The 15,778-nt window shown below is 54.5% G+C and overlaps 2 protein-coding genes and 1 long non-coding RNA gene across 3 annotated transcripts; 2 read left to right on the top strand and 1 right to left on the bottom strand.

Annotated features, from left to right (window-relative positions):
• Positions 1-1,927, bottom strand: LOC132340607 (serine/threonine-protein kinase PAK 3-like). Its single transcript, XM_059871693.1, has 3 exons — positions 1,736-1,927; positions 688-825; positions 1-238 (listed from the first exon to the last, which is right to left on the bottom strand). The coding sequence occupies exons 1-3, from the start codon at positions 1,877-1,879 to the stop codon at positions 149-151; spliced, it is 372 nt and encodes a 123-aa protein (XP_059727676.1). The 5' UTR covers positions 1,880-1,927; the 3' UTR covers positions 1-148.
• An 8,470-nt stretch (positions 1,928-10,397) lies between these two features.
• On the top strand, positions 10,398-11,238 carry LOC132340589 (uncharacterized). The gene has a single exon (XM_059871663.1). It carries the CDS (start codon positions 10,513-10,515, stop codon positions 11,236-11,238), a length of 726 nt encoding a protein of 241 aa, XP_059727646.1. The 5' UTR covers positions 10,398-10,512.
• Positions 11,239-12,195: 957 nt separating this feature from the next.
• LOC132340657 (uncharacterized) lies at positions 12,196-13,075 on the top strand. The gene is made up of 2 exons (XR_009489974.1): positions 12,196-12,692; positions 12,853-13,075. It is a non-coding gene; the product is annotated as an uncharacterized LOC132340657 (long non-coding RNA).
• The last annotated feature ends 2,703 nt before the right edge of the window (positions 13,076-15,778 follow it).

Raw genomic sequence — 15,778 nt, 5'->3', positions numbered from 1 at the left:
TTTATTCCAAAAATTGTCATAACAAACAGGCTGCCCTAACTACCATAACTAAATATCAGTGCTAACTACCATAACCAACTATCAGTGCTAACTACCAAAACTAACTAGTTGTCCTAACTACTGTAACTAAAGGCTGTCCTCAAGTGCTTCATCTCCTCCGCTGCTCCCTCAGTTTCTTCGCTGCAGTGATCACAGGGGTCAGGCTGGAGAGAGGCTTGGCTGATGACAAAAATGGGTGCTGCCCAAAGGATAAAAAAGAAAGAAATGAACTGTTACTTCCCAGAGTCAAGTTCCTCACAGGCTCTGTTGCAGCAGGACAAAGGGAAATGGTTTGAAACTCAAGAGAGGGAAGCAGGCTCAGATTAGATGTAAGGGAGAATTTTTTAACCAGGAGAGTGGGGGAACACTGACAGAAGGTGCCCAGAGGTGTGGGAGGTGCCTCCTCCCTGGAAACCTCCAAGCTCAGGTCGGGCAGGCCTTGGAGCCCCCTGACCTGTTGAAGATGTCCCTGCTCGCTGTGGGGCACCAGGCCCAGCTGGCCTCGAAAGGAGCCTGCCAGGCCAAAGCAGGCGAGGATTCTGCTCGCTCTGCGTGTGGAAAGCAGCGAGGCTGGAGACTGTCGGAGGGGGCCCCACAAGAAAACCCCTCCCTCGCGCTGCTGCTTGCCCTGCAGCCCTTGGCATTCACCTGCAGCAGCTCCTGGGCAGCCCAGCGCCGCTCCTCGTCCGGCTCCAGGCTGCACTCGAGGAAGTCCCGCAGCAGAGCCGACAGGCGCCGGGGCTCCTGCAGCTGCGGGGTCCCGTTCTGCCGGATCAGAGCGCGAGCCTGCAGGGAAAGCAAACTCAGCGCTCTGCCAGCTTCCTTCACACCCACACGGGCTCACATCCACCCCGGGTCCTCAGCCCCAGCTCCAGGGGCACTTTCCTCCCTGACACAGATGCTGCTCACAGCTCATTTTTCTGTGCCAACCAAAAAACCCAAACCCTGGGGCTGCCACAACCTTTTCAACATCCAAATGATCTCTCCCTGAGAGCCAGTTTCATTGGCTGACTCTGTTAGTAGGAACCTCCATCAGAAATAGCACATTTTGCTTCTTCAAATGTGGACAGCAGCTTTACAGGCCATTTTCCAGAGTCAGTGTGGTCTGCCTGGGTTATTTCACAGGATTCTTACATCAAGTGCATCTCTGCAGTGCCACTGACACTCAAGTGAATGCATTCCTGATGCCCCATCCCAGAAACTGCCAGGCCGAAAACAGGAGGTTTGTGATGCTGAAAGCTCAGCTTAGGTGACACAGAGAAAGTAGCTTAGACTAGGAATGAAATTTGTTAGACTATGAGGATGTTAAACAATCATCCTCAGGTTTTCAACAAGTTTCACAGTGAGAAGAATCAGAGGGGAAATCATCTTGCAAAATGTCTTCTAGAAGCTCCTGCAGAAATCTTGTTGGGTTTGGGGATGGGATGTGGGGCTGGTTTGGGCTTTTCTTGCAGGGTAACATTAGAGCTGATGCACTTGCTTCACATTTCCATGTCATCCTCAGAGCCAGAAGAGCTGCAACAACGTAAATCCCAAAGCAAATTGTTGCTGGAGACTGCAGAATATTCGTCTGTGTTGAGGCTGGAGTCCTCTGGGAATTCCCTTCCCATGTGCAGAAACCTCCAGCTGCTGCTCCCAGGGCAGGGTCCCCCTGCGCTCACAGGCCTCTGCAACCACTGGAGAATTTGCCTCTTACCATGGCCCCCGTTTCCCTGAAGTAAGGAGGTTCTCCTTCCACCATCTCGATGGTCACAATGCCAAAGGCCCAGATGTCCACCTTGGGGCCATAAGGAGATCTGGTCACAACTTCTGGGGCCATCCAGTGAGCAGTGCCCACCATGGAGCTGCGCCGGTCCTGCTCAGGGCTGAGCTGAGCACAGAGGCCAAAATCAGCTGAGGACAGAAACAAACCCTGTCAAAGGCAGCTGGAATGAGGAAACCAAGCACAAAGATTCCCCACTCTCCATCTGAGAATGCAGTAGTGAAGTCAGCTGGGAAAGTCCTCAGGGCTGTAGCCAAGGGAAGATGGAACTGGACCCTTACAGAAACCCTCAGCTTTCATGCAGTGGCTTTTACTGATTCCCTTGGAGCTTTAGATTCCCACTGCTGCCCCTCTGGAAGGGCCAGAGCCAGAGACAAGGCACTGCTGGCACCCTGCTCCTCTCCTGAGCTCTCTGCAGGGGCAGCCGCTCTCAGCTGGCAGCAGGGCCCGGGCAGTGCCCCCAGCAGCCCTTGTGGGGCTCTGGCCTCACTGGGAAGCAGCCCCACAGCCGCAGCTCGGGAGCGCCGTGCCTGGCCAGGAACACCCACCCAGCCTGACAGAGCCGTCCATTCCCAGGAGGATGTTGGAGCTCTTCAGATCCCTGTGCATCACCCGGTTGGAATGGAGGAAATCCAGGCCCTGCAGACACTGAGAGAGAACAAGAAACACCAGGGTAAAAAACAATGGCCCGAATATATCACACCAGAAAGGACAGTTCAGAATTCTGCCAGCAGCAGCTTTGCTGGGACAGGCCAGGAGTGCAGTGCACACAAGCTCCAGGCAAACGGTGCAAGGCAAAGCTGAGAACAGCAAATCAAATCAAAAAAGGACAGAGAGTACCACAACAGCAGGAGAGAGAGCAAGAACAGAGCAGAAGTGCAGTGATGCTGGCAGGCCGTTCACAGCAGAGGCTCTTTCTTCTCCAGCTCATGAAAACAGCACAGAAACAAAGCCCTGAGCATGGAGCCACTCCTGTTCTCATGCCTGTTTGGAAGGACCATCGTGTCCCAGCCATGGGAGTGACAAGCAGGATCCCTCACCTCCCGACTGACAGCTGCCATCTCTCCTTCAGCCATGCGTGTCTGTCTGACAACGTCCTGCAAAGTTCCTCCATCCATGTATTCCATCACCAGCCACAGCTCTCCATCAACAAGGAAGCTGGAAGAGGAAAACAGCGGCATGGAGATGAATGGGCAGTGCTCAATTCCCCCATGGAAAAGCCTGGAGTGGAGTTTGTTTCCAGGTCACTTGTCAGTGAGGACAGAATCAGATGGAGAGACATTCCTGCCAGGCTGCCCAGCCCTTGGAATCTTCACAGTCTAAAGGAGAAGGAGACACCTGTGAGAAAGGAGAGGCCTTAGATGGCAAGCAGGTGAAAAATGCAGGTTAGCAACAGCCCAGATCAAAGTGGAACCACAACACTTGCCCCCAGCTGGTTCAGCTTCTGAACTCCTCAGTTCCACCATTCCCTCCAGAACAAGGCAACACAACTGCCAGGGTTAGCCAGGGGAGGAGGCCATGCAGCACTTGGGACAAAAGCAGTCAGAAAACCTTTCAGAAAGTCCCTTCAGAAACAGGCAGGGCCAGTGAAAAATGGGCAAATGAGGCATTGCTGGAAACAAGAACCTGGTCTGCCTGGCATCAGTAGCAATGGAAAACGGCTGGGAAGAAGAAGCCAAGAGAAATAATTTCTCCTGTGGTTCATCAGCACTTGTTGGAAGACACAGCAAACGGGGTCAGCTTGAAGGAAAAACCAAAGCAAAGCAACAAAAGCACACGCAGGGAGTGAACTGCCAGGCTGTTGTTTGGGGAAGATGTGGCTGGGTCAGGCATTTTCAAAACAGGCTACAGACTAGGGATGCAGGAAAGGTTAACGCAGGGCCCGGGCACGGGATAAGAGCTGAAACACTCACCTGTCCAAAGAGTTGACAATGTTGGGGTTCTTCTTGTCCTTCAGGAGCAGGATCTCATTCACAGCTCGTTCCCTGTTCTGCCCTCGGAGACTCATTTTCTTTATGGCCACCTGAAGGGACATGGCAGCCCTTGAACTGCAGGAGTCTGTGGCAGGAGGCCACAGCAAACACGGAGCGAGTCTGTTTGGAGTGACGGAGCTGGGCTGTGCCAAACTGCCTTGGGATGGGACACCAGAGCTCAGCAAGTGCCATTCCCACAGCCCATTGCTCTGCCAGCTGGGGGCTGCTCACAGGACACATGGCCAGAGACATTTGGCCTTGCAAGCCCTGCAGAAATGGTCCCTCAGCTGTCAGCCTCCAAGCTCTAACAACATCCTCTGCACCTACAGTCTGCTCAAATGGCCTCAACAATCTCATTATTATTATTCAAACCCATTTGGAAAGCAGGAGGTAATTCTGGTTCTGTGAAAACAGAGCAAAACAGCCAGGAATCCTTTAGCAGTTCTATGGGATTTGGTCATGATTTCAGATGCAACTGCTCTGTTTGGGATTGCACAACAAAGCAGACACACACATCCATGGCTCATGTGATCCCTGTCACAGGCTGTCACTGACACCAGACCCAAAGACACCTGCAGGGTTTGGGAGAGAGCTTTGCTCTGGACATCCATCTTCTCATTTCTCTCCCTCTCTCTGTGAACAGCTGAAGTAGGACTAAAACCCCAAATTGAGCCCAAGTGGGATCTCTCCCTAATCAGGCCTTGAGGTACCCCTTGAAGATGAAAGGCAAGATGGAAAGACTGCTAAACAGTGTCCCTGTCAGAGGCTGGGGTGAAGATAAATTGGGCCTCAGTCTCCAGCAGCTGATGCATTCACACTTTTAGATATGCAGACCAAGCCAGCGTGTCCTGCTCTGACAGACACCGCTGCCCTCCTTGCATTCCTTTGGCACTTCAGAAGGACCAGGTCTGTCCCAGCTGTGCTCTGCAGGCTGACACTGCTCTGCCTTCAGAGGAGCAGCCTGGGCAGGAAAGCTCTGCTGGCCCCCAAAGCTGCAGCCCAGCTCCCAGCAGAGGGGAAAGCCCTGGAGAGCTGCCAGGCGTGCTGGGCGTGTTGACACTGACCTCTCCTCCAGTGGCCCTGTCCAGTCCTTTGTAAACGGTTCCAAAAGCCCTGGAGACAAAACAGCAGAGAAGAAAGAAGCAGCGCTTTAGGCCCTGGCAGTGAAAGCCAGCCCAGACAGGAGATCTCTGCTGCCTGCAGCCTTCACAAACACCTGGGTGCATCGACCCTTCCAACAACAGCGCAGCAGCCACCAGCCCTCTGCCATGCAAGGTGGGCAAGAGAAAACTGAGACCCAGCACGAAGGAACTGGGCTGGAGCAAATCCCAAATGTCCACCCTGAACTGCTTTAGTTCAAAACCTAGGAGGGGAAATGGGTGTCTAAAGAACTGGAAAAGAATGCATTTCATCCTTTTCCATGTCCTGCCTAAGACCTGCAGGTTCCACAAGGGCCCTGCCATCAGGCAGGTGATGCATTTTCCCCCAGGGTGCATCAGCTCTGTGTCTGTTACTGAATGGATGGGGTCTGCTACCTGTGCTAGAATAGAGCCCTTATTAGCTCATCTCTGGTTTCTGTTTTTAAACCATTAGGTTAATAATCATGACCCGTGGATAGTTTTCAAAGGAAAATATTTGAAAGAAATCTTCTTGAGAATTGCTTTCTGACAGTCATCAGATGGTGAGTTGCTCTTTTAGGCAATCCAGTTCCAGGGACAGAAGATCTTTCAGGTCCTGCTCCGTGCTGCAGGCAGGACACTGCCAGCCTAAGGGGGCTCTGACGATGCCTCCTGACCACAGTTATCAATTCTGATCAGGACTGAGAGACAGCAGGATGGTAGCCCAGTGTCTGAAGGTGTTTGGAGCTCTCCTGACTTCTCACTGGATCCTGCACCAGCACAACCCCTGGCCCTGCTTGTGCAGAAGTCGCTGCCGTGCCCTTACCCTTGGCCAATCTGCTCCAGCTCCAGGTATTTCTCGGCAGGCTCCGCCTCGCTCACGGTGTTCCCTGAAAGAAACCACGTGGAAGACGCTCCCTCCCAGAGTGAGACCCCGCCCTGCAGCAGAGCCAGAACGCAGCCCCACTCCCTGGGGCCGTGAGCCCCTTGGTCTCAGCTGGGGAAGGACAAGAAATGGCTCGGTGACATTCAGCTGCAGAGCAACCCTGGGTGCAGCTGATGCCGAGACACACACACACAGCGCCCTGCTCGGGCACCCAGGGACAGAGCAGACGTACTCAGCTGCATCAGGCACCACTCCCCTCTCCCCTCTGGCTGCAGGGCTGTGCTGCTGTCTGAATGCTCAGCCCAGGATCCCACAGCAGAGGAGGGAGGTTCTTCATCCTCTTGCCCAAATTCTGCAGCTTCTCCATCCTCTTCCCAAAACGCTGCAGGTTCGCCATCATCTTTCCAAGCCAGGGGATGTTCGCTGTCCACTTCCCATGCTGGGAGATGTTCACTCTCCTCTTCCCAAGACACAGGATGTCCTCCATACTCATCCCACACTGGGAGATGTCCGTTGTCCTCATCCCATGCCTCGGGAGCTTGGCCATCCTCGTCCCACTCTGGGAGATGTCCACTGTCCTTTTCCCAATCCGCAGGAGCCTCGCCGTGGCATTCCCACACCGCGGGATGTTCGCCCTCATCTCCCAGAACAGCAGGAAGCTCACTGTCATCTCCTGGCTCTGAGGGAAGCTCACTGTCACCTCCTGGCACTGAGGGAAGTTCACCATCGTCCCCCAGAACAGTGGGAAGCTCACTGCTGTCTTCCTCCTCTTTGGCCTCCTCTTTGGAAGCAGGGGGAGCCACAGGAGGTGCTGGTGCTGCTTTTGTGCCCTGTGGACAGACGGCAGTGTGAGGGACGGAAAGTTCTACCTCAGTTATCACCTTATTTATCCTCAGCTGCACATCCAGCTGCACTAAGCAGAAATTGGGATTGGAGCTGTTCCAACTAACAATGGGCTAAAGTCGACATTGCCACTTATTGCTGGGAATTCAACATTCCACCATGGCTAAAGCCAGCCAGCAATCCTCTGCCTGCAAAGCCAGACCTGCAGCTCTTCAAAAGCTCTTCAGCAGAAAAGGAGAAAACTGACTGGGATCGCTTTGCGCTGCTGCTGCTGAGACACTGACAGGAACTTTCCTTCAGCCTCCCAGGCTGGCCCTCAGCTGCCACATGCCGAGCTCACAACTTGCTGCACAATTCCAAACACCAAAGGTTCCTTTCCCACTCACCGAAGGAGGAGCTGCTTGGGATCCACAGAAGAGGTGCCCTGAAATGGGAGAGGGAACATGAACCAGATGCTGTTAGGAGAAAAACTGCCAGTGGTGGGAAATGCCATGGAGCAAGGCAACCCCAAGAGAGCATTTTGCTCTCACAGCATCCCTGCAGGAGCCACAGTCCCTTCCCACAGCAAGCAAGAGAACAGCACAAAATACTGGGCTGGGTCAGTTCTTGGCCGGAGCAGCAAACGGAGGGAGTTCCAGGCTCTGCTGGCACAGACTCCCTGCCTGAGGGAACAGAACCCCCCAGGGCTCTTTGCAAATGCTATGCACGCCCCCCTGGCTGCAGACACCCCCTTTTTCAGCTGCAGCTGCTGGCAGGAGCTCTCCCAAAGCAATGGTGTCTTCATGGCAATTTGGTTCCAAAGTCAGCTCAGCTCCAGAGGAAGAACACAAAGCACACAGCAAGCCCAAAGCCACAGATGCTGCAGCGAGGGAAAGCCTCAACTTACGTGCCAAGTGGGTTAAAAAATACCCCGAATAAGCCACCGAGTAGAGAGTGCAAACTGCAGCAGCCACGTGCTGGATCATTTTGGCTGCGCTGCACACGTCTGCTGCCTGTAGCCCTCTGAGCACAGGAGGACACCCGTCAGGGCTGGGCTGGCTGCTGAGAATGCCTCGGGCAGGAGGATCCTCTGGCAGCGAGCCAAGAGCCACTCTGGGCACTGAGGCCTCCGTGTCCCACAGCAACGGGAACACCACGGGGACGTGGCACTGCTCCTGTGACACCACAGCAGCAGCTCACGCAGAAAGCGCCTGGAAGGTTCTGCTGTGTCACAGAGGAGCACAAAGATCCCTCCCAGGGCACAGCCTATTGCCCAAAGGATGCCAGAGGAACTCGGAAAATGCAGCACACAAGGACACCCCATAGCCCAGCCTGAACACTGAGGAGGAACAAGGACGGCACCAAACCAAAGGAAATGTGACCTTTAGTCACTGATACTTCTGAATGAAAGCAGCAAACCTTGTTCCATCGGGGATCTTTGTTCTAGTTCTAAAAACAAGCAAGGGTCTCCAACCTTAAATACACAGAAGGCAGGAACTGGGGAGGAGGTGGGATTGGGAAGGAGGAAGAGGAGGGAGAGAGGAAAAGGAGGAGTAGGAAGAGGTGGAGCAGGAGCAGGAACAGGAGGTTCCAGTGTCCCCTGTGGCCGCAGCCGCGGGACCATTGCCCCCACCTCGTCCTGCAGGTGAGAGGAGAGGAGGGGCTTGTCCCAAATCTATCAGGGGTGTCGCTGAGAGGGTTTTTTATTGGGGTGTGTTTGGAGACTGCAGATTGTGGATTTGAGCCCCAAATATCATCTGGCGTCTCTTGGAGGTTTTTTTCTCTGTGTTTAAAATTTTGGGTCATGCAGGACCCCAAGGCTGAGCCCCTTGGGGGGATCTTTGGGAGTCCACGTGGCCATTGCCCAGTATGGGCAGGGGAGGACATTGGTGCTGGGGACCCCTGGGAGAGCAGAGGAGGGGAACCCCTGGGACCCCCAGAGTGGGGAGAGCAGAGAGGGGAGATTCCAGAGCTTGGGGACTCCGGCTGCCTTGAAAGGGGGGGAGCCTGGAGAAGAGGGACCCCTGGGACTCCTCGGATCTCAAAGCAGAGCATCAGGGGAGAAGGGACCCCATGGACCCCCAAAAGCCCCTGGATCATCCCTAATTAGGATGCTGGAGAAAGGACAAGCCTTGGAGCCATTGGACCCCCATTATCCCAAGGAAAGGAAAACTCTGGAACCCCAAAAGTGGAGAGATCAGCGATAGGGAATTCCTGGGAGAGATTTTTTTGGGCTGAATCTTGACATTGTGGAGATTTTCATGGACACAAGACCCCTGCTGACTTCTAGAGATGGAATTGGGCAGGAGGAGCCTCTACCCCAAGGTGCTCCCACCTTGGTTTCCCCCAAACCAGGATCTGTCATTGCTAAGCTGTGGCCTGATGGAGGAGGAGGAAAAGCCCCAGAGATCCCTCATGAGGAGGGGCTGCAAACCCAGCCCAGGGAGCTGCAGGAAGGAAAGAGCCCCCCTGAGCCAGGAAGATATCTGGAGATCCAGCCGGAGCTCAGTGGAGAAGCCTCATGGCAGGGAGAAGCCCCACAAGTGCTTGGAATGTGGGAAGGGTTTCAGCTACAACTCCAGCCTGATGGAACACCAGAACATCCACACTGGGGAGAGGCCCTGTGAGTGTGGGGAACGTGGGAAGAGCTTCAGTGGAACCTCCGACCTCACCAAGGACACCAAGATCCACACTGGGGAACGGCTCCATGAGTGCTTGGAATGTCAGAAGAGCTTCAGGTGGAATTCAGGGATCGTCACTCACCAGCACTTCCACACCAGGGAGAGGCCCTGCGAGTGTCCCGAGTGTGGGAAGAGCTTCATGCGCTGCTCCAGCTCAATCCCCCATGGGAGGATCCGCGCTGGATGATCCCCAGTGATCCCCGTTGGGCAGAGCCCTGGTGACCCCCGATCCGGGTGATCCCTGTTGGGTGGGGGAAGGTGTTGGAGAAATTTCTTTGCCCTCTCCTTGTGCTGCTGTGATTTGGTTGGTAATAAATTCCCTCCGTGTGCCCAGGCCGGGTCTGTTGTGCCCGTACCGGATTTGCCGAGGGATCTCTCCCGGTCCTTGTCCCCACGGAGGAACCCTCGGTTCCATTTTCTGTCGCTGTGCGGCTGCGGGGGGCAGGGACAGAGCGGCTCTGCATCGGGCCAGCGTCACCACTTGCCACGGGCACCCTTGAGATCCCGCGAACCTGGGCACGCATTTCTGGGCTCACCTGAGCTCCCACCTGCCCAGCGCCCCAAGGTTCCCCCTCCCCAAAAAATCCCCCAGCCCGGGGCTGCAGCCTCCCGGAAAGGCCTCAGCCAATCCCAGCGCAGGCAGAAGGCGGCGCAGCCAATGAGAGCGCGGGGCGTTGGATTGCCTCATCGGTTGCTGGGCAGAGCCCGTGGCCAATCGCTCCCCAGCAGTGGCGGGAGCCAATGAGAGCGCGCGGCGCTGCCGAGCCCGCCCCGCTCCGGACTGGTGCTCCCAGCGCAGCGCGGCTGCTTCGGGGCTGCGGCCCCTGCCCGGCGCTGGCCGTGGGGCGAGGGGCGGCAGCTGGGGCCGGACTGGTGGCACTGGTGGTGCTGGGAGCCCCCCCGGCTGCGGGCGCGGGGCTCTCGGGTGAGCGGGGGGGGGCGGGAGGCGGTGGGACAGGGGGGGAGAAGGGGGAAAAGGGGGCGAAGGGGGGAGCCCGGAATGGACAGGAGGAGGAGGGGACCCCCCCAAAAGGGAGAGCGGGAGGGGCAGAGGGGTGGGCGAAGGTGAAGGAGAGTTGGGAGAGGGTGGGGAAAAGGGGAGGGGGGACCCCGAAACTGAGCCCGAGAGTGGCTGGAGATTGGGGGATTTGTAGGAAAATGGGGAAACGGGACCCTTAAAGTGATTTTGGGAGCGGCCAGAGATGGGAGGGGAAAAGATGTGGAAGGGGAAATGGGGGAAGGATGGCACAGAGGAAGCGGCAGCGCGGGCAGGAGGGTCCCATGGCGGCCGTGGGGCACAGGGAGTGCGCAGTGGGGATCCGGGTTGGCCCCCGGTGCTCTGGGGGTGCTGGGGGGGCACCCCGGAGCTGTGTCCTGCACTCACAGGGGTGTTCCAGAGGATGAGATTGAAGAGTGTCACTTGTTGAACGGCACGGAGAAGGTGAGGTTCGTGGAGAGGTTCATCTACAACCGGGAGCAGTTCCTGATATTGGACAGCGACGTCGGGGTGTACGTGGGGTTCATCGCCTATGGGGAGATGAATGCCAAGCGCTCTAACAGGCACCCGGTTCACATGGAGTACTACCGGGCTTTGGTGGACACGCAGTGCTGGCGAAACTACGAGCTTTATGCCCCGTTCACAACGGTGGAGCGCCGAGGGGAGCGCGGGGCAGAGCGCGTCCCCTCGGGCCCTGCCCTGCCAATGACCCTGGAGCTCCTGAAATTCCCAGTATCCCTCGAGTCTGGGAATCGCCTCAGAGGCGGCAGCCCTCCTTGTGTCCATCACTGGGACATCCTCTCCCACCCAGTGACCCCCCCGTGGCTCCTCCAGCCCATCCCAGTCCATCCCGGTCACTCCCAGTGCTCCGCGGCGCGTCCATCTCGGTCGAGCGTGGAGATAACGCCTCTCAGCCAATCACAGCTCGTCCCTCCGATGACCCATCTGTTGCTAGGATGATCCGCAGATCGAGTGCCCCGAGCTGGACTCGGCCTCTCGGCGCCGCGCACGTCATTGCCAGTTCCATCCCAGTCCATTCCCAGATCCCTCCCAGTGCCACCGCAGTCCCTCCAACTCCCTCCCAGACCCTTCCAGTCTATTCCCAGTCCACTCTCCGACTTTCACGCTCTCTCATAGTGCCGAGTGCCCCTCCCACCTTTCTCAGTGCCACTCCAGTCCCTCCCAGTTCATTCCCAGTCCTTCCCAGTTCCAACCAGCCCCTCCAAGTCAATTACCAGTCTATTCCCAGTCCATTCCCAGTTCACGACAAGACTTCCACCGTCTCTCCCAGTACCCCCCATCCTCTCCCACCTCTCTCGGTGCCACTCAACTCCCTCCCAGTGCATTCCCTGTCCCTCTCCACCCCACTAAAGCCCTCCCCTCTCCCAGTGCCCCCCAGCTGATTCCAGTGTGTCCCCACTCTCTCCCTCTCACAGTGCCCCCAGTGTGTCCATCTTGCTGGTGCCCTCGAGCTCCCAGCCTGGCCCCAGCCGCCTGCTCTGCTCCGTCATGGATTTCTACCCTGCCCACATCCAGGTGAGGTGGTTCCAGGGCCAGCAGGAGCTCTCAGACCACATGGTGGCCACCGACATGGTCCCCAACAGGGACTGGACTACCAGCTCCTGGAGCTGCTGGAAACCCCCACCCCCAGGGCAGGCTCACCTACACCAGCCAGGTGGAGCACGTCAGCCTGGAGCACCCCCTGAGCTGCACTGGGATACGGGGGAGCCCCCGGGGGCACTGGGAGAGCCACTGGGCTGTGCTGGGAGCCACTGGGAAGGAGCTGAAGGGAGCTGTCTTGGAACTGGAAGAGGGGCTGGGGGCTGGGCAATGGCTGGGAAGGGGTTTGGGGGATGCTGGGGAGGGTGAGATGGGGTTGGGGGGGTCCTGGTGGGCACTGAGAGGGAGTTTGGGGGTGCTGGGTGTGACTGGGAGGGAGTTTGGGAGCACTGCCATCCTCTCGCCACCCTGTGTCCTCCTTCACACCTGTCTTTCCACATCCCCCGTTCCCTACCCGGAATGGTGATTGCTGTGTAAGAGACGGTTGGAAGTTTCCCTCATTTGCCTCATGACCCTCGCAAGGACAGACCCTGAGGGCTCTGGCTGGAGTTCTGGCCTGGTTGAAGTGGATGCTCACCAAGTGATTGTGTGCAGGTGTGCTTGCTGTGCCTCCACGGTGTCACACCTGCTTCACCACCCCACAACAGCCCATGAATTTCCCCATCTCTTGGCCAAATGAACTTTCTGAGCTAACTCTGGTGATCCCCCCACGGAAGATCCCTCATCTGCCTCATGACCACCATCAAGGACGGAGACTGAAGCCCCCTCCCAAGGAATGAGACTGAGACCCTTATAATTCTAACACAGGATGCTGGCCTGACAGAAGTGGGATGTCTGCCAAGTGTTGCCTGCAGGTGTGTTCGCTGGACCAAGACTGGTTTCCCACAGAACCAATCCTGAAACAATGGGTCCCGCTCACTGCTGAGATTGCTTTGTCCTGTTTTGGAACATGGACTGTCCATACCTGTTTTCAATACACTTATTCTCTGTTGTCTTAAACCATTCTCCCCTCAGCAGAGGACTATAAGAGACCCCTGAGTTAACCAAAGAATTTGAGATTCTCCTCGATGTGACAAGACGGATCTACTGGCCGGACCACAGGGATTTCATCTCTCCATTGGCAGCTATTCCCCCCAGCCCTTCTTTTCCTCTCTCTCTCTCTATCCTTTATCTCCTTTCTAATCCTTCTATCGCATTTGCTGTGGGCACTCAGTAAAGGTGCATTTGTTTTGATGAATACTGAAATCCCCTCTGTGTTGTTTTGCACTCTGAGATCAGTTAATGAACCATCACAACCCCACTTGTACAAGTGGATCATGGCAGGCCGCGCCGTCCTGGGCCCTCCTTCTGAAAGCGGCGCTGACCACGCTGTTTAAGATTCCCCTTTTTCCCACCAATTCCTTCTCCTCTGGTCCCAAACCTCCCCTTCCCCCCTACCTACCTACCTCTCCCCCTTCCTGCTGTGCCTCTGCAGCTGGCCCTGCCCCGGGCCCGCGTGGCGCGGCTGCGAGCCCCGTGCAGGAGTCAGCCGGCCTCACCACCACCCTGTGAAAAACCAATCACTTGTTTTAAAAATTTAAATGTTTAATAGTAATAAAATAGTTACAAAAACAGGAATAAAAAAATAGAACAGTAAGAACTTGGACAATCAGAGTTAGGACAATAAAGGACAATACAAAAGCAAAGAATTATGAACATTTGGATACTTTCCTCATAAAAGCATGTCAGCTAACAAAGGGTTAACCCTTAAAAGCAATAGCCTGCTGCATATTCATAAATCTCATACATGATGCAAACATTCCTTTCAAAGTAGAGATTTTTCTGGTTATTGTCACCTTACCCCCCTACATCTCGTAAATCCTGGTTTGGCTCCGTGGAGTCTGAAAGAAGGAGGTGAAAGGAGTCTGGTTCTTCATGATAAGGAGGCAATAATTCTTCTCTTTGGGATTTTAGTGTCTTGTTGCTGTTATCTCTGTGAAAAGAATTTCTTGAACATCTCATCCCTTTTTTGAGATAGTTAGAAAAGTATCTTACATCGCATAGTTTCTATTTTAATATTATGCTATAGCCTAAAACTCTATTTACCACACTACTTAAGAGGATTAACACAGCATTAATTAAGTAAAACAGATTAACTTTCTTAACACACATAATATTCCTTTTAATATTTGCAAAAAGCCAACCATATAATACTCATTTTTCACAATAACAACACCCACAATACCAGCGCCAACGCTGAGACCAAACACTAAAGTCTGTGCCCCTCATGAAGAGGGGATCAAAGAACTGCACCCCTCCTGGTGAGGAGATCAAAAGCCTGAGGAGATTGAGCTGTTAACTCATGAAGTAAAAATGTATTCATTTAATCAAGTATCATCATTTCTGTTACTTTATCCTTTGTGATTAAGACTCAAATGCTTTTCTATTCCTTGTTAATCATAATTAATAATTATTAATTATTAATATTCATTTGCTGAATAATATTCATTTTGGTTTTGTAAACTATTCAGTCATATTCCCAAGAATCCCCTTATTTTAAGTTATTCAGCATGCATTGATCAATTTAAAAACAGGGAGTTGTGGAGTGCCCCTGTTCCTAAGAGACAGGAATTTGATCTCACCCTCCTTGTGCTGCTAAGAACTCCTCTCTTGCCTCCAACGCCAACTCCCCCCTGGGATCCCCTGTAAAAACCCCCGGCCCTGCCTTTGCCTGGTCCTTCGTCCCCATCCCGCCCCTCCTGCCCGGGGGTAAGGAAGAGATTCTGGAGCTTTCTGGAACCAGGACCCATCTCGTTTGTTCCCCTGCCCAGCGCCGGCAGCTGCGCCCTCCGTGGGCACGATGAACCCAGCTGCAACACACAGCAACAGCAGGGAGCCCAGATTTACCCCAAATTCTCCAAAACTCCGGTCAGGGACCATGAAATTACCCCAAAATTACCCCAAAACACCCCGAAATTACCCCAAATCCCCCAAACTCTGCTCAGAGACCAGGAAATTGCCCCAAATTCCCCAAAACTCTGATCAGGGACCACAAAATTACCCCAAAATACCCCAAAAACCCCTAAACTCCAGTCAGGGACCATGAAATTACCCCAAAAACACCCCAAAAAATGCCCCAAAATTCCAGTCAGGGACCACAAAATTACTCCAAAATACTCCAAAAATACCCCACAAAAAACTTAAGCTTCGGTCAGAGACTCCAAAATAACCCCCAAATACTCCAAAAAAAACCCAAACTCCAGTCAGAGACCTCTAAATTACCCCAAAATATCCCAAAAAAACCCCAAACTCTGGTCAGAGACCATGAAATTATCCCAAAATATCCCAAAAATACCCCCAAAAGCCCAAAATCTGGTCAGGGACCCCAAAATGACACCAAATCCCTCCAAAATTGCAATACATCCCTTCAGAGACCCTCAAATCCCCACAGAACCCGCAAACTCCCCCCACATTACATCGGGATGCACAAAACCCAGTCGGGACCCCCCCCAAATCCCCTCAGAACCCTTCAAGATCCCCCCTAAATTCCTGCAAGACCTCCCAAATCCCCTCAGGACCCCCCAAAATTCCCCTCAAATGCTCTCACAACCCAAATCCTCTCTCACGACACCCCAAAATCCCCCCCAACCCCTTCAGGACCCTCAATTCTCCTTCAGAACCCCCTAAAATCCACCCTAAACCCCTTCACGACCCCCCAGTTCTCCCTTTAGGACCCCCCAAAGTCCCTCACATCCTTTCAGCCCCTTCACATCCCCTTAAAACCACCCAAAACCCCCTCAGGACCCTCAGTTCTCCCTCAGAACCTCCCAAAATCCACCCCAAAACCCCTCAGGATCCCCAATTCTCCCTCAGATCCCCCAAATCCCTTCACATCCTCTCAGCTCCCCCACATTCCCTCACAACCCACCCAAACCCCCTCAGGACCCTCCACATCCCCTGA

The sequence above is a fragment of the Haemorhous mexicanus genome, chromosome 32 (genome assembly GCF_027477595.1).
Source record: "Haemorhous mexicanus isolate bHaeMex1 chromosome 32, bHaeMex1.pri, whole genome shotgun sequence".
Lineage (NCBI taxonomy): Eukaryota > Metazoa > Chordata > Aves > Passeriformes > Fringillidae > Haemorhous > Haemorhous mexicanus.
Note: the sequence above shows the minus strand (reverse complement) of the source record. Positions and strands in the feature narration are given on the sequence as shown.